General features: G+C 38.1%; 1 protein-coding gene across 22 annotated transcripts in view; it reads right to left on the bottom strand.

Annotated features, from left to right (window-relative positions):
• The window catches only part of LOC108443646 (neurexin-1a-like), a 537,123-nt gene that overhangs the window by 247,624 nt on the left and 271,088 nt on the right, over positions 1–18,411 (bottom strand). For 14 of the 22 annotated variants that reach the window (XM_037532658.1, XM_037532651.1, XM_037532660.1 and 11 more), the window contains 2 exons: positions 17,489–17,662; positions 5,993–6,112 (listed from right to left, as the gene is read on the bottom strand). In XM_037532658.1, the coding sequence (XP_037388555.1) occupies positions 5,993–6,112; positions 17,489–17,662 (294 nt within the window). Of the gene's footprint in view, positions 1–5,992; positions 6,113–11,325; positions 11,353–17,488; positions 17,663–18,411 lie in introns of all 22 variants that reach the window. The other 8 variants (XM_037532641.1, XM_037532643.1, XM_037532657.1 and 5 more) reach the window with 1 other exon arrangement.

Raw genomic sequence — 18,411 nt, 5'->3', positions numbered from 1 at the left:
TGTGTGCTCACTAGTGTGTATGTGGTGTTTCACTTCATGGATGGGTTAAATGCGGAGGTGAAATTTCCCCATTGTGGGACTAATAAGGGTCACTTAATCATACGCAGATAACAGCAACAACATGATGTGGACTACAAATGAGCTAAACGGGTTACTTGCCCTTTAGATCTCTGTTACATGAGATGTTAATGCTAATGCTAACAAACTGGATCCTCGTAAAACTAATGTCTGCTCAAGTTAGATGTTGTGTATACAGATGTTGTGTATTTAGCAATTAATGCAAAAACTTTAGCAAACTGTTGCTGTTTACGAGAGCTCATCTGCTGCAGGAGAACGCATGGTGTCCTCACAGTACAGACGAACATTAGCTCTGATTTGAGAGACTTACTATAATATCCAGTGCGATTTTTCATTACTGGAGAGAAACTGAGGCAGAATTAATTAAACTGCTACAGATACAGGATATTTCCTTCTTATCTAATAAATCCAAGCCCCTTTCATTAAAAGCACAGGCACTGTCAGGCAAAACTGCATCAGAGCTTCCAAAAAAGATATTAAACTTTATTCATAAACATCATTATCTTCATACAGTGTGATAGGTGTTGTGCAGTGTTAGTGGCAGGCAAGGCCAAAAGTGGCCCGGCTGTTTAAAATGAGCTGGTTTGCCATCTGCTTGGTTGTTAATAAAGTAATTTAGTTGTAAAAAGTTGTAAAGTGTGAGAATGCATTACTACAGGTGCCCTACTACTAATGAAGACCTTTGTCTTCAATTTAATCTGTTATACACAACGTCCAAATAGCAACAAGGGCTGCGCCTGAACAAGCTGCATCCATATCCGACACCTAGTTTGATGAATTCCTCACCTTGTTCAGACAAGAAAATCATTTTGGGATGAAAAACAGAGTAAAATCAAAGTATTCCCAATAAACAACTTGCTAAATCCCCACAGAATGCACATACATAGGTATCATCTTCAACTGCTCTGGAAGCAGTTAGCATTCTCCTCAAAGTGTGTTGAACTGTCCACTGAAGTTGTGTTAGCAGCAGTTTGAAAAGACGCGCTGGAGTCCAAGCAGGATCGGCTTTAGCCTTTTAGGGACCCAAATCAGGTTTTCTTTGAGATTTTTTTCCCATCTTGCTGGTTGATGGACTTAAAATTGAAATAGAGGCTATCTAGTAACAGTGACGACTACATGCTGTCTTATTTATATACATTTAAATCGGGCTAATTGTGTATTGCTATTGACTGCTAGCTCATTTCGGGTTCTAGTAAATTACAATTTTAAAGCACAGATATCGTTATTGTCACAATGCAGTATTTCTTGTTTACCAAGCTAACCTTAAGATGAGTGGAATCTAACCCTGGCAGTGGCAACATCATGGTTTTAATATAGTTATGAAAGCTTTTTATATATATATATATATATACATACATACACACACACACACACACACACACACACACACACAGTATGTAATTAATTAATTATTCAAATATTAACACTTCAGCAAATACACATATACTACACAAATAGATTTTGAAGATGTGCACACATACACACACACATACACACACACACACACACACACACACACACTATATTGCCAAAAGTTTTCACTCACCCATCCGAATCACTGAATTCAGGTGTTTCAATCACTTCCATGGCCACAGGTGTATAAAGCCGAGCCCCTAGACCTGCAGACTGCTTCTACAGACATTAGTGAAAGAATGGGTCGCTCTCAGGAGCTCAGTGAGTTCCAGCGTGGTACCGTGATCGGACGCCACCTGTGCAACAAGCCCAGTCGTGAAATTTCCTCACTACTAAATATTCCACAGTCGACTGTCAGTGGGATTATAACAAAGTGGAAGTGATTGGGAACGACAGCAACTCAGCCACGAAGTGGTAGGTCACGTAAAATGACAGAGCGGGGTCAGCGGATGCTGAGGGGCATAGTGCGCAGAGGTCACCGACTTTGAGTCTGAGTCAATCACTATAGACCTCCAAACTTCATGTGGCCTTCAGATCAGCTCAAGAACAGTGTAGAGAGCTTCATGGAATGGGTTTCCATGGCCGAGCAGCTGCATCCAAGCCTTACATCACCAAGCGCAATGCAAAGCGTGGAATGCAGTGGTGTAAAGCGCCACCACTGGACTCTAGAGCAGTGGAGACGTGTTCTCTGGAGTGACCAATCACGCTTCTCCATCTGGAAATCTGATGGATGAGTCTGGGTTTGGCGGTTGCCAGGAGACGGTACTTCTCTGACTGCATTGTGCCAAGTGTAAAGTTTGGTAGAGGGGGATTATGGTGTGGGATTATTTTTCAGGAGTTGGGCTCGGCCCCTTAGTTTGAGTGAAAGGAACTCTTAATGCTTCAGCACCAAGATGATTGACCATTATGACCTCAACCTGATAGAACACCTTTGGGATGAATTAGAGCAGAGACTGTGAGCTAGGCTCCAACATCAGTGTCTGTCTTAGCTGCAAAGGGTGGGCCAAAATATATATATATATATATATATATATATATATGGACAGTAGTGTAATTTCTTTTTCCTTTTTAGGAACTCATACTCATGCAAGAAGATTAATCATGTGCACATGCATGAAGATTAATCAAATAAACATGGATTAAATACAGTCAGAGAATCTAAACTTGGATTAATCACAGCTGGGGTATTTAAACATGGATTCATTACACCTGGATTAGTCACAGTCAGAGAATCTAAGCCTGTAATAATTACAACCTGGCTATCTAAATCTGTATCAATCACAGCCTAAGTATCTAAGCCTGGTTTAATTATAGCCTGAGTATCTAAACCTGGATTATATACAGCCAGAGAATCTAAACCTGGATTAATCACAGCCTGAGTATTTATACCTGGATTAATCAGAGCCTGAGAATCTAAACCTGGATTATTTATAGCCAGATAATCTAAACCTGGATTTGTCACAGTCAGAGAATCTAATCCTGGATTAATCACAGCCTGAGTATTTATACCTGGATTAATCAGAGCCTGAGAATCTAAACCTGGATTAATTACAGCCAGATAATCTAAACCTGGATTTGTCACAGTCAGAGAATCTAATCCTGGATTAATCATAGCCTGAGCATCTAAACCTGGACAAATCACAGCCTGAGTATTTAAATATGGATTAATTACAGCCTGAATATCTAAACCTGGGCTAATCACAGTGAGAGAATCTTAACCTATATTAATCACAGCCTGAATATCTAAACCTTGATTAATCACAGTCTAAATATCTAAGACTGGATTAATTATAGCCTGGGTATCCAAGTATGGATTAATCATAGCCTGAGTATCTAAACCTGGATTAATCATAGTCAGAGTATCTAAACCTGGATTAATCATAGTCAGAGTATCTAAACCTGGATTAATCCTGGAACAATCAAAAGAGACTGAATTAAGCAAAACACTTGGCTCGTAACATCAATTTACTACTCACACTTTCGCAGGAACAAGCTTTAAATCTGTTTCTTAAACTCATAAGCAAATGTTTAAAAGATGGGAAACCCACTGTTAATCATGAACCTCATTAACACGCAGAACCCAATTCAAATGTTATGAAAACTATCACTGAGTTTCACCAGTTTACCAAAGTTGTGCATTGTATGATCTCAGTAACCTGCTGAAAAGCTCTCCAATGCATAAGAACTACCCAAACTGCTGCCATCAAGCTATCGTCCCTGCACTGGGACACATACTTTGGTTGACCTTTGTTTGGAAAATGGCCTTCATTCTTTTTGAGTTTATTTTTTCTCTCCTTCTCTAATGTCTGAACGACTCCTCTGGGTGCTTCCCGGTTGTGGTTCACGAAAGGCCATCTGTTCAATTTCAGAGAGCTAGTGGTGAAACAGAGGGTGGACATAATTTCGTTATTCATCAGCCTTGTACGAGTGCCTGAGAAGGTCTCACAGCTTTTTTTTTTCACAAATTTAAATGATATTTTCTGGAAAATATGCAAATGGTCCTCCTACAAATATGTTCATTTACAGATACTGTGGCAGGTTTAGACAAGCTTTAAAGAATGTTAGTAGAAGTCTCATTTAATCTAGTGTAAACAGCCTATGCAAAATTGTGCAAAAGTGCAGTTAGGGGCCTTGCAAGATACATGATTACTTTAAATACATGATTTAAAGAGTATGTGTTTGTCTTAATGTCGGTAAATGGAAAGTATGAAGGGGAAAACGTGGTTGACAAATCTCTTAAAGCAGGGGTTTCCAAACATTTTGTCTTTTGGTGCCAAAGAATAATTTGCATTGTGGGTCAAAAAGACAAAACAATGCAAAGAAAGAAGGCAGTAGCGATTTAAGCTCTGAGTTATGAATGCATCATATTAATAGTTACATTTCCTTCGGTACAGGGGCAGCGCAGTCAGTGGTGACTTCATGATATCAAGGCTGGTATATTTTTATGTAACCTCAGGCTACATGCTGTGTTCCTAATAGTATTTAAAATTTTAAAAGAAAAACAAGAATTGGTCTCTCAATTGTGGCCCACTGGGGCCACGTTTGCGCAGCCCTGCCATTGAGTAAACTGCTAGTACCAGCATAGCTAGAAGTGTAAACTATGGTTTTAACTTCCAGTACTGTGTAAAAGTCAGAGACCACATTTCATTTATGTAATTTCAACTCAAAATTGTAATTAAGTTCTTTATTTTCAGTGTCAGGAAAGACACATTTTAAATAATATAACCATATTAACTACTTTTTTTTCTCTTTTTTGCATTCACGCTTATTACAGCTTTCATTTTTTCTGGAAACTTGCTTCCAGACAGTTTTGCCAAGAAATCTGCAGGGCCAAAGTTCAGTGTTAGAAGTTGGTTCCACTTTCTGTTTCTCACAATCCAAGTAATCCAAACACATACGGTGATGTTGAGGTCTGGCCAGTCCATTGTTCTCAGAATAGTGCTACTACAACAACTGCTACCTCTAAAAATAAAGATTATAATCATCTAATCACAGTCATTAATGAATGAACAAATCCAATACACCATTGCTAAAACGTCCCTGCACACAGCCGTTTTTTCCACTCCAATCGTTTGTCCTCTCCACTTTCCCTAAGGGTTCTAGAGTCCAGTCCATCTGGTCAGTTTGCACACACCACACACAAGAGGATCACACAGATTCCCTCGCTAGTCTGTATGGACCTTAATGATTTTCTGAAATGGGGAAGTAGAAGACCTCAGCCAACACCAGGCATTTGAAAGCTTTTAATTAATTTAATCTCTATTGATGTCAAAATTGACGTTAAAAATACAGAGACTGGATTAGAAGAGCAGTAGACGGATGCTTTTTAATTAAACTGAATTGTGCAGAAATGGAAATAAATCTGGGTTACCTTTAGGTGTTAAGCAGAGGACAAAGAGAAGCAAAGATATTAATATTAATAGACAATTGAGCAGCTTTTTTATATTTTATATTCTTTACACAGGCAGTTTTGCTTGTTTGACTCTTGGACAATATTGACTAATGGAGCTTGTAGGTCAGGACTTGTCATCGCCTTCTAATTACAGCGTAAGGCATCTAAAATGGAATTCACACATCTCCGATGACCTTTGAAATGTCAGAGAGGCAATTTGTGATGGCTGCAGGCTGGGAGAGGATGGCGAAACAGGAAGATTTGCATTGGGAGAGTCACAGAGCGAGCTGTTCAAGCCGATTCTACTTACCTTCCATTCATGTTTTTTACGGTCCACAAACGCTATGGCCTAGAGTCCCATGCATTACTTCATAGGCTTTAACTGACTGTATGTGGCTCCACACCTCAGTTCCTCACTCTCATATCTACATTACCTTCATATAACTTTCAATAGTAACGATCATTTTCTGAAATTAGAATTTGCAGTAACATGGCCCAACCGTACCACCTAACTAACTACAACTGATAACTTGGGAGGCGGTCTGTCTTTAACAGACTCTCTGCTTCAATTGAGATGAAAAGTGCAGACGGCTGATCCAGGTCACTTACCATCGTTGCACAACGGCCCCCCAAACGAAGTCATGCTGCAGTCACAGCTGAAGCCCTCCCACTGCTGCAGACACACACCCTGATTCGCACAAGAGTCCTCCTGACAAGTGGTACTTGGGCCTGGAGAGTGAAAGAGAAAGAACATGCACAACAGAGAGAGAGAGAGAGAGAGTTCAGCGTCCACATCTAATTTCTTTCAGCTCTGAGTGTCAGGCTCAGGGCTCCAAACAGAATTAAAAGCATACTCGTTCTTAACGGTTCCCATACAGAAACATTATTTGAAATCTTCTGTGGTTAATAACACTGGGCCTCATTCACCAATGTCTTCCTAAGTATTGTCTTAAGCTTGTTCTTGAGAAAGGTCCATCAGATTCATGATGTTTTCTTAAACCGCAGAACTGTTTACGCCTTTGTGCTCTTGAGTGTGTGTAGATTCTGTGTAGAAGTCCCGAATAGGAAAGCATTGGTGAATGACAGAATCTTTGTGAAAGCTGCATTAAGTTTTAAGCAGAAATCGCTTCTTAAGAACATTGTGAATGAGGCCCATTATTTTCCTATCTATGTAGGCCACTAACTTATGTGGAATCTTGGTGATTAGGCTGTAGATGATCAATACAAACATAATGTATTAGATTAGGCTTGCAAACAGCCTACGGAAAAGGAATCGAATTAATTTAACCATAACCAGTTGAGGAATGTTGAAACAAGTTAGGAATGCTGGTGGTTTTAAGGCAAGGAATGTTAACGGTTCTGCTTGAGGCAGAATTCTTTTGATTCTGCTTCTGAGCCCTGACCAGGTTACAAACTTTCTTTCCGCTTGGAAATACCCTGTTACTGTATATAAACATATAACATAAAACAGTGCAAAAGATATAAATATATTTGTCATATCAGACAGACTGACCTTAGTTAGAATGGTTTCATCCGTTCTATTATACATTCCTAAAACAACCAAGAAAGAAAGAAAACAATTCCCTCCACTACACCTACAAGCATTTTAAACTTTGTGTGTACACTACCGATCAAAAGTTTGGAATGATTTCAATAACAACAAAACTAATTTGTTGATGATAAATGCATAAAATGATTCTAATATGCTCACCCTGAACTTCTCAGCTTTCAGGAAAATGAAGGCATTTAGATGGGTCTAGGATAATGTACATTATGTATGCAAAATGACCAAGACAGCTGTATACCGATGAAAAGTAACACACATAATTCATCACATCTCAAAGGTGGAGAACAATCTCAAGGCAGATAACTTGAACCTAAAGCTGAGAAACTACAAATACATATACTTGTTTATTATTCATCATTTAAAACATCTGAAAACAATTCCTGGCAAATTGTTTGTAATATTTAAATCCAGACTGCATAAGTTATCTTTGTATATTATTGCAGCTGGAACATACAAATGAGAACTTCACAGGTAAAGGGGAAAAACATGTAATATAAGTTGATGTAACAAGATCTTTTTTCAAAGCCATTTTGGTCAATTTATTTATATTTGTGCATTCACTGTGAAATTTTAACACAAGTATGGAATGAGGTAAAGTAAAACAAAAAGTAAAAAAAAAAAATTGTGTGACAGATCTGCTCATGTTGATACCAAATTTTTGGTAGAGTATTTAAATTCCCCACTTTTGAAAGGCAGAGTATTTAAATTCTTAACTTTTGAATGATAATGTGTGTGAATTCCCAACTTTCAAATAGTAGTGTATTAAAATTCCCAACTATTGAATAGTATTTAAATTCCAAACTTTTGAATGGCAGAGTATTTAAATTCTTAATTTGTGAATGGCAGTGTATTTAAATTCACAACTTTTGAATGGTATTTCAATTCCAAACTTTTGAAGGGTAGAATATTTGAATTCCAAACTTTTGAATGGCAGTGTATTTAAATTCCCAACTTTTGAATGGTATTTCAATTCCAAACTTTTGAAGGGTAGAATATTTGAATTCCAAACTTTTGAATGGTATTTGAATTCCAAACTTTTGAAGGGTAGAATATTTGAATTCCAAACTTTTGAATGGTATTTGAATTCCAAACTTCTGAAGGGTAGAATATTAATTCCAAACCTTTGAATGGCAGCGTATTTAAATTCTTAACTTTTTAATGATCGTATATTTAAATTCCCAAATTTTTAAACTGTATGTATTTAAATTCCAAGCATATGAATGGTAGAGTTTTTGAATTCCCAACTTTTAAATGGTAGTGTATTTAAACTCCAAACTTTTGAATAATGGAGTTTTTGCTGGTATTTAGTTTTTTGTCTCTGTATTTAAAACGTACTGTTTTCACCTCTGTATGTTAAAAGCACATAACATATTGTGAAACCTTCTATATCATTACACCCATAAAATATTTGCAAACAGATACGTGACAAATAAACGTCTAATATAGGCCATGCTTGCTAATACACAGTAACACACACACAAACACACACACAGTGGGAGACACATAAGACCAATCAAAGCAGAACAGAAGTGTGAAACTAAAAACTGCTCTTTTTTTGCAAGGAATATTAATTTTGATAAAGATGGATCAACCATATGGCGAGGGGAATTGAAGTAGACACAATCTCAAGTCCCAGATACCGCCAATGCTAATGAAATTCATTAATATCTATCTATTAAGAACTTTTCTAATTAATTACTTCGTCATATTCACTTCAATTACTTTAAGGCTCATCTATAGCTGGTTAATTAACCTCTGTATAAAAGCACTGCCAATAGAATGGGAGCCAGAATTCATCATGCCAATTGAAAAACATCAGGTAGAAAGCCCCCCAGCATTGATCTGTGGAGCAGTGAAACTGTGTTCCCTGGAGTGATGGAGCTCCATCCAATACCTTTGGGGTGAGCTGGAGTGGCGTCTGTGATCCAGAATTATTCCTCCAACATCAGTACCTGACCCCATTAATGCTCTTGTGAATCATTAAATGCAATCAAATCTTCACACCAATGTTCTCACGTCTACTGTAAAGCCTTCCCATTAGAGAAGTGGTTCTTACTACAGCAGAAATCTCCTTATTAACACCCTTGACCTCAAAGCAAATGAGCAAACCTTTGGACATATAGTGTATATACACATATTAATGCATAAGGCCAAGACATAAAATGCATAGGGCTCACAAAGAGGGTGCAAAAAGTCTACGCTACCTGCAAAAGAACAAACAGAGAAACACAGTCATGCAGAACAAATTCAGTCTGACTTTAATGCAGATTTAGAACAGTTTATGGAGTTTATAACAGTTTTATGTCGATTTGATCCTCACAAAGTTCTTAGTACAACACGGAAGTTTAGTTCATGCTTATACCAAATTAAGAGATGGCAAGATTCAGCTTTTTGTTTTCCAATAACGATATCAATGTTGAATCTTTCATCTTTAATCCTTCTCTTTAAAAAGTACTAAGCTTTAGAATTAGCTGTACAATGTGACGACATTGCTACAAATGCTAGCAGAAGCCTGTGCGAATACAAAGACACTGTAGTCGAACATGTGCAACTTTCGTGTGTGTGTGTGCGTGTGTGTGTGTTTGGGTGTCCCTGGTCAAACTATGTTTCATTTATTTAGTCTTTGTTTACTTATTTTTGTTCATTAAGGTACAAACAGTGCAAAACGGTAAATATTTGGACCTTTCATAAATTAATTAATTAATAAAAAAAAGGAAAGTTTTAAATAAAAAGCCTGGAATCAGAGTAAGGTGTATGTTGAGTCAGCGTAACGTAAAAATATAACTGCAATAGGATACGATACGATTATGTTCCAAATACCGAACCTAACCCTAGCATTCCAGGTGTTTGCTAAGGTAGGGTGTTGCTAGACCATTGTTATTGCATTGAATATGTTTAATAAGGTGAAGCTTTATCATCATGAGATAAACACTGTTTTTGCCCCCCCTCCCCAGTTGTTAATTTTGGGGGGGAAAGTGCCATTTACCAATCATTATGCAAAAACTACATGTCTGATGACAACATTCCCAAGTTAAAACGGTGTTGATGTTTCAAAACCTGTGGGATGTGTTTCACAGAAAATTAATAAATAATAATAATAGCGGTAATAATAATAGTAACAATAAGAAGAAGAAGAACAAGAAGGAGAAGGAGAAGAAAAAGAAGCAGTAGAAGAATACAAATCAGATAACAAAGGTGGTAATAATAACATTTAGCCTTACTTAGGATAATAAGATGTTGTTAGGATAAGATCAGAGTCATTCTTTTTGCCCCTCGGATATCCATTCCAGCATTTTTTGCTGATACTGGCCTGATACAGATACCTAGTATCTGATCAGTGCCATCTCTGTACAAACATAAAGCAATTAATAGGCAAGAATTATATACATTCATCATCTTTTAGAAAACAGCTGCACTGTAGGTTGTGCATCTGCTGATGCACCTGCTCAGCCAGCTGTATAAATAATGTGTGTGCATGTATATATGTAAAAGAGAGAGAGGGAAAATATCAGAGAGCGAGAGCGAGAGAGAGAGAGAATATCAAAGATAGAGAGAGAGAGAGAGAGAGAGAGAGAGAATAGCCAAAGCAAAAGAAAAAGAGCATGTCTGTCTGTCTGAAGCTCTCTCCGTAAGTCTGTCCATCTACCCTACCTTCATGAGAAATGTTAATGAAATGTTAGTGAAATGTTAGTGAAATGACTTATGAGTCATTTATGAGTCATTAGGTTGCTGTTACTATTAGTTTTTGTTATTATCTTATTATTATCAGCCATTATGTAAGTACATGGTAACACTCATAAGTTACAAATGTATTAGTAGCAGCTAAATGGCATATGCTTTGGGAAAACAGCATGGAATGCTTAAAAATGCTTGTGCATTTTAGGTTATGATTATGGTTATTATAGCTGTCTTAGTAGTGTGGGGTTTCTGAGGTTCTGCAGTGTTACTGAATTATTGTCTTTTTAAGCAATGGCAGTAGTAGACATTATGAAATTTAAAGCAATTTTAGTTTTACTTATAATCTCAATAGTGTTGACACACAAAACTCTGCTGGCAGTGTGTAAGCATTTGCATGCAGTTGGTATTGAGAGCATGCTCCTGGGAAAAAAAAATAACGATGGCAGGAGAAACAAAGAAAAGTGTGGAAAACTGAACTGAATGGTAAAGAGTCAGTGAAGTCCCATGGCCAGAAATACAAAGACAGACGTTTGCATTCTGTACAGAGGAATCCATTCCATCCCATTCAAAAGGTGAGTGGACAACTGAACGTACAGGATTCCCAATTCAGGATGATGGTGATGATGGCGGTGATGAAGGTGCGAGGTAGCGGGTGCAGCGGTTTCAAACTGAGTTTCAAACAAACAAAGCTATCTACCTTGTAGGTCAGCTTTCATCATTGCAACTTTTGTCAGCCAAAACCAATCAAGGAAAGAAAAAGGAGGAAATATCAGAAGTTAGTAGAAGTACTGAATACTGGACACTGACATACAGCTAGAAAAACAGACAGACAGACATTATATTCAACCAAGTATAAAAATCAGACAGATAGATAGATAGATAGATAGATAGATAGATAGATAGATAGACAGACAGACAGCATTCAGTATTGAAGGGACTTCATTTTCAATAATTAAATGGCCTCAGCTTTTCCATTCACTTCCACAGCTGGACAATATGGTCAAAAGTGATGATACTCTGATATAAATCATTATTTTGTTCATTTATCTTTTGATACTGACAACTGATAATAAAAACTTCTGAAAGTCAAAGATTATTTTATACTTATGCAAAAAAGGTATCTAGTATAATCCATAACCTATTGTATCAAATAGTTATGAAAAATAAATAAATGAATACATTTATTTTACATTCAACTTTTATCATGCATACCATCAAAACTGCCTTAAAGTTAATTTGATATCAAAGTTTCCCTTTTAACTTGTTAGTTGAATCATGTTCAAGGTCATGCTAAGTACAATTCCTCATGTTAAGTATAAATTTAATAATGAATTCATTAAAATTCTAGCTTTCCTATAATCTTCCCCTTAAAAACCACTGACTTGCACTCTGAAGTACATCATGGAATGAACTGTGATATCCGATTCTTGTTGACTTCTTGCTGAAACAACAAAAAACAGGAACTAAAAGATTAAAAGAGAATAAAGTTGATGCAGTGGATGTCCAGCTTTCCCCCCTCGATCTCTTCTTTTCCTGATAGTCAAGGCACTAAAGATAGCCATGTAGCTTCTAAACACTACTCCTGCACCATGCTGCTGTTAGTGAATGGCTAGACTTTGCCAACTAGTGTTCCAGAGTGGCAATGTCCAAAGTGTAAGCCTTGGCTGCTAATTCTGCATCTAGGACAAAACTGTGTCATTTCATTTAAAATATGGCAGCAATTTACTTGCCGATTTGGCAATAAGTGGGTAATAACATGGTAACATTGTGGTAACACATGGTGCTAACCAAGAAACAGGCTAATTTTCTAGTTTTGTAGCAGTAACAAGTCAGTAATAAAAAGGTAAAATATTGGTACCAGTCTAATAATGGCATGCTTATTTTATACTTAATAAATAATCATTTGAAATGATGAGATAAAACAGTATGAAAAGGAACGTGATGTCTGATATTAATACACTGATTCCATGAAAGCTCCGTATATTAATTTAAGGTTAATTAAGGTGTGCCATCATTGTTTTTGTCAATTATTATTAACTAACTGGGGCTACAATTACTAAATAATTATTTATGAACAACTAGAATATTAGCATGCAATTGTTAGGTTATTATTTTGTAATTTCATTACTGACATGTTACCCCTACAACTGCTAACTTATTATTTATTTTACAATTATAATTTTGAGGTTGGTACAACTTCCAGTTTTTCTAAGCTGTTTCTCCCTCAGGGTCACAGGGGGGTGCTGGAGCCTATCCCAGCGGTCATCGGGCGGAAGGCAGGATACACCCTGGACAGGTCGCCAGTCCATCGCAGGGCAGACAGACAAACACAGACAGTCACTCACACCCAGGGGCAATGTAGCATGTCCAACTGGCCTGGCTGCATGTCTTTGGACTGTGGGAGGAACCCGGAGAACCCGGAGGAACCCCACGTAGACACAGGGAGAACATGCAAACTCCACACAGAGAGGACCCCGGTCACCCGGCCGGGGAATCGAACCCAGACCCTCCTCGCCGTGAGGCCACAGTGCTACCTGCGCCTCCGTGCCGCCCGTTGGTACAACTTGCTACTTTAAAATGATCATATCATTACCCACTTATTATTGATCTGCGAAGTTCTACCAAGACATACTTTATTATCAGTGATGTAAAAAATGTATAATTTTGAAATTCATCAGTATTGATTCATCATCCAGGCCTACAGTCTCTGTTAACTGCCTACAGCAGTAAATGTTGTGTAGCGCAGAAGAACGCAAAACCGTGAGAACCAGCGAATAAAAGAAGGACGGACGACAGTGAGATCTAATACTAGGCAAAGAAAAAGAAATAAAGGAAACTAACATGTATTCCGAACGAGGCCCGAAAATAAACCCGGCCGAGCGCATTCCCCACAGTGAATCCAGCATCCATTATTCAAGAGGAGGCTGCTCCTGGCAAACTCTCCGATCCGACGAGCACGCAGGAGGTGCAGCGAAACGAGAGTAAAATAAGAGATAACTCTGACAATACCGATAATCCACTGAGCGTAACATGATTATGCTAAAATGGTGCAAGAAAGGCAGGAGGGCAGGAGCAGCAGCTTCAGAACATCCCGGCAGAGTGCACTCACACTATGTTAGCCATAAAGGCCGCCAGAGGGGGTGTGCTCATGCGTATGTGTGTGCGAACAATGTTTACATTCACTGCTGAATGACACAACAATAAGTAATGTCTATTCAATGAGTCTGAGCTCAATCCCAGAAAATATGAACAGTGAATGCAGGGCAACAGAAGGACATAATTATGGTTTCCCCCCATAATTCTGCTCAAATGCAGTTATATTCAATGAGGAAAATGTCTAAATAGTGTTATTTATTGATATAAATAAAAGTTATTTTGTGGCAAGATTAAATTACCCTATGCTGGCCAGAAGTGAGTAATACATGTAATCCACAAATGTAAATAATTTAGGTCTAAATCATATTATATACATATACAGTGCTGTCCCAACAACACATCACCGTTCATTTATTGAATTTCCAGTCAAAATGGGCTCATCTTTTTATTTCTGAGATTGTATAAAGATAAATAAGTAATACAAGAAGAAAACGAGACTCCTAACAACTACCTGCAAGACCCGGTAGACGATTAACACTGTCCCCATCAGATAAACAGCATTTCAGCTTTTATCTTTGACAGAGAGGAGAAAATCAAGCCCCACTCTTAATTCAGATCTGAAACATTTCACAGGTGTTTCTGTCCACCCAACAACGCTGGGTTCCAAAGCGTAAGCTGAAGCCGGGTTAGGCTGTATTTCTCCACCGCTACGTCATAGCAGGCTGATCCAAAGTGAAGCAGCCTTCATATACAGCCTAGAAATGCAGTCTTAGTTCTAAGCAAGTTTGAGGATGCAACAGATGTATCGCTCTAGAACCTCGGCTCCTACAGTTCTCTGCAAATAAACAACGCAAAGGAAAAAACGAGCACTAAAAACATGATGGAGAACAAAGCACAGCTTGTTTTAAAAAGTAAGTTGCTCATGTCCTTGAATTAATCTTTGTTACCTTATTAAGTGTAAAATGGCTGATTAATTCAAGCTTTCATTTTCCATATATCATATACACCACATAAGAACTTCTCCATTTCCGTGCGGAAACAAAAAAACAAACACAATGCAACAGGCTCCTTTTTCTCTCACCAGCTCCCTCACACCATTTGTGCCAGAGTTGCAAGAGGTGGGTCACCACGGAGCTTCGTTAGGACTGTTGTATTTGTGTGACTAACAAGCCACTAAGGAAGAGTCCTCATAGGACAGTCCTACCGACAACCTGCCCAACCTCGGCTGCAGCCAAGGCTTTGGAACGCAGTTACTGAGTCTGGAAGGATGTGTGGCGGTCAAGAAGCCCTTACTGAGAAAAGGAAACGGACAATAAAGGAAGAGAATTTGTTCGTCTGACATGCAGAGTAGTGTCATGGAGTGATGAGTCGATATTTGTAATTGGGATTGCTTGAATAAGGCGAAGCAGAAAATGTAACCACCTTCTAAGACTGAACTTTGAAGGTGTGGAAACATATTCCCTGCAGAAGTCTTCAACAAAGTGCGTCTCCTGAAAAGAATGGAAGCTGTAATAAAGGCAAAGAGTGGACACACTGAACACTGAAAACAGCGATATTGTATTTAGCTGTTGACATTTCTGTGTAAATCTCTGTCAAATATGTTTTCTGCTCTTTTGTCCCAATATGTTGAGAAACAAACTACTTGTACTTAATGACCACTTTGACTGGATATAAATAAATGAAAGGAGGTCTCTGACTTTTGCACAGTACTGTGCAGGCCTAGTTTTTTGATATGAACACTACAAAATAATTCACCAAAAAAGTGACTTTTGTTCTTCTTAGATGTAGACGATGGGCCATTTGGGGCCTAATCAAGTCCAGGATGTGTCACCATTAAAGCAAAAACAGGGACTCTTTTATCTACAGCATACCAGCCTGTGAGTGTGTCCTCACCATCCACTCTCAGTTCAATAATTCACACACGTTTTTCTCCTTTTAGTTCACTTTTGTTCATTTGCTCTCGACTATGCTTTGTAAGTCCTGTCAGACTTCTCTCAGTAACACGCACGTCCTTTTTCCTCAGTTGGACGCTTAACAACGCTTCTCAAAAGAGTTGCACACTTGCATCTAGCATGTGTTTGAAGATGAGATCAAGCCATGAACTGATTTCTTCAAGGGAAACCCCATCCATTTTTCAAAACATTCTACACCAGTCACTGGTTCAGATGTAAACAAAGTCATTCAGAAACGGAGAAACTTACTGACTCAAATTTCTACAGTGGTGGTAATAGGAGCCACGGGTGCCACGTCCAAAAAACACTTTGCTGCAAAAGCTTATATGTACCTCTCCACTATGAACAGATCTTAATAAGCATGTTTTAGGTCAAAGTCTCATCTTAAACCTACCATAAAACAACGTCTCAGACATCAGACCTTGTGTTCATAACCTGTTCATGTAGAACTTTCAGTGAACAAGCTTTTAGTGGCACTACACTCTTCAGATGTCTGGCTCCTACCACCACCACAGTGAACAATTCTGGCTGTGCAAGTTTCTCTAAAATGAAGCATTTCACACTAAACCACTACGAATGACTTCGTTCCCGTCTTAGTTGTTTAACTGAGCAGAGAAATGTTTTGAAAAATGGGTGGAATTTCCATTTGAGTTTGTTTCACACACACATAAACGTTCGTCAAACACTTGGGAACATTCTGCATTCTTTTGAAATTTCCAGAGAAACGTTTGAATTTTACTGTTTATTCAAAAATACAGTACATTTTATAGCTTATAATTACTATTATTTAATTTAATGTTCATTTTTTTTATGTTGGCAGGGAATTATTTCAATTTAAAGCAAAATAAGCAAAATGATCTGCCAACAGAGTGAGATAATTTCACTAACATTACCTAAAACAAGTACAAATATCTAAAAATACATTCAAGGCCTCTTACTTTGAAAAAAATCCTTGTTTTTTAAAATGAGAGATTACTGTAGTATGTAAACAGTGCTAAAGTCAAACATAGTTCACTCCCCAGTACAACCAGCCCGTACATGGAAACTTAGCTGCCCATTTTTAATTAACTGTTACTGTGATGTCATTAAAAAATAAACCAAAAACAAAAAAACATTTGCATATATCAGCCCGTTCAGCCTATGGCTGTTTAGCACTGCCCACTCAGGCTGATGTTATAAGGAGTGTTTCAGCTGAACAAGGAACAAAAGGAGGCAGCTACTGAACTCATTTACATAGATCTGTCTTAAAGGCACAGTGACAAAAGCAGCCTGTTTAATTCTATCATTCTATCTTAATCATTTCAGATCTAAATGATTTCACTTGCAGGATAACACTTGTTGCAGCGCTCCAGAGCCTCGACTAATTTAAAAATGTGCCTACAGAGGGCTTCCTGCCTTACGCCCCAGAATCAAAACCATGTGCTAATCTGTTGGGTTTACTTCAACCCTCAGCTCAGTGTCTTCATTAGTATAAAGAGAAGGATTTACCTAAAGAATGAGTTTCGATATGTTCATTTTTTGCAAACATGACAAAGAAAAACAAACTCATGACCAAAAATCATTTTTTACATGGCACGTGTCCCCAAACTTTTGACGTGCCACGGTCTGATGAATCTACTTCTTGTTGTGAGTGGGGCTGCAGGCCGAGTTTGCTGCGTAACCCTTTGTAACCCTTTATGACACCTCTCTACGTTACTCTGTTCCCAGTCGCAAGAGAAAGCAAATGCACTAACTGCAAGTATAAAAAAAAATGGGAAAGAAGAAAGACAGAAGGGTTTGAGAGGGCCACCCGGTGGCCAGCGCAGGCCTCACCTTCGCAGCCCCTCTCGATCTGACCCACGCAGGTGAGAGCGTCCGAGATAAGGTCAGGAAGCCGGCCGTTCAGGTCAACAGATGCCAGGCAGCCCTGGAAGCCCTCTTTGGCGTGCACCAGCTTGGGCAGCTCTTTGTACATCTCTTTGGCCACGCCCCCTATGTACAGGTCTCCTGTAGACGGTAAAAGATTAGAAGTAATGTGTAAGCAGGGTATTTACACACACAAACACACTTAATGTATATACAGTGGGGTCCAAAAAGCTGAGACCACAATGAAAATATGGGATTGTTTTCATATAGACTTGGAAATAAGAAACTTGAAAAATTAAAAAAGGTTATAACTAATTAAATGTTAAATGAATTATTTAAAAGTATTCAAATAAGCACACACTGTCATTAAAGCAAAGAGGGCACACACCAAGTGCTAACAAACTCTGAAATTCCTGAAAACATTCAAAGGTTCTACTCTGTTCTCAGGCTTTTACACTGATAACAGAACTTGTGATAAATATTATGGATCTTATTATTTTTTACCCTTTCAAATAAAATACAAAATCAGTATTTCTACTAAGGCTGGGCCTCAATCACCATTCTTAAGAACAGAATTCTTCTTAAAACCCACCTACACTTTTTCCCTAAAGCCTGTTATTAACCAGTGTTTTCTTATTCGGGATTTGTTCTTAGGTAAGAACAGAATCTACTCAGTCTCGAGCACAAAGGTACAAACAATTCTGTGGTTTAAGACCACATCAGGAATCTGACGCAGACTTTTTTAGGACCCTTCTCAGGAACAAATTTAAGAAAAACTATATTTAGATAAAAATGAGGCTCGCAGGGTGCGCAGGATTAAAATAAAAACTAGCACTGCAAGCTAACAACAACTGCTAATATGAATTAAATTTAGACCACAGAAAGCAAAA

Source organism: Pygocentrus nattereri, chromosome 22 (genome assembly GCF_015220715.1).
Source record: "Pygocentrus nattereri isolate fPygNat1 chromosome 22, fPygNat1.pri, whole genome shotgun sequence".
Classification (NCBI taxonomy): domain Eukaryota; kingdom Metazoa; phylum Chordata; class Actinopteri; order Characiformes; family Serrasalmidae; genus Pygocentrus; species Pygocentrus nattereri.
Note: the sequence above shows the minus strand (reverse complement) of the source record. Positions and strands in the feature narration are given on the sequence as shown.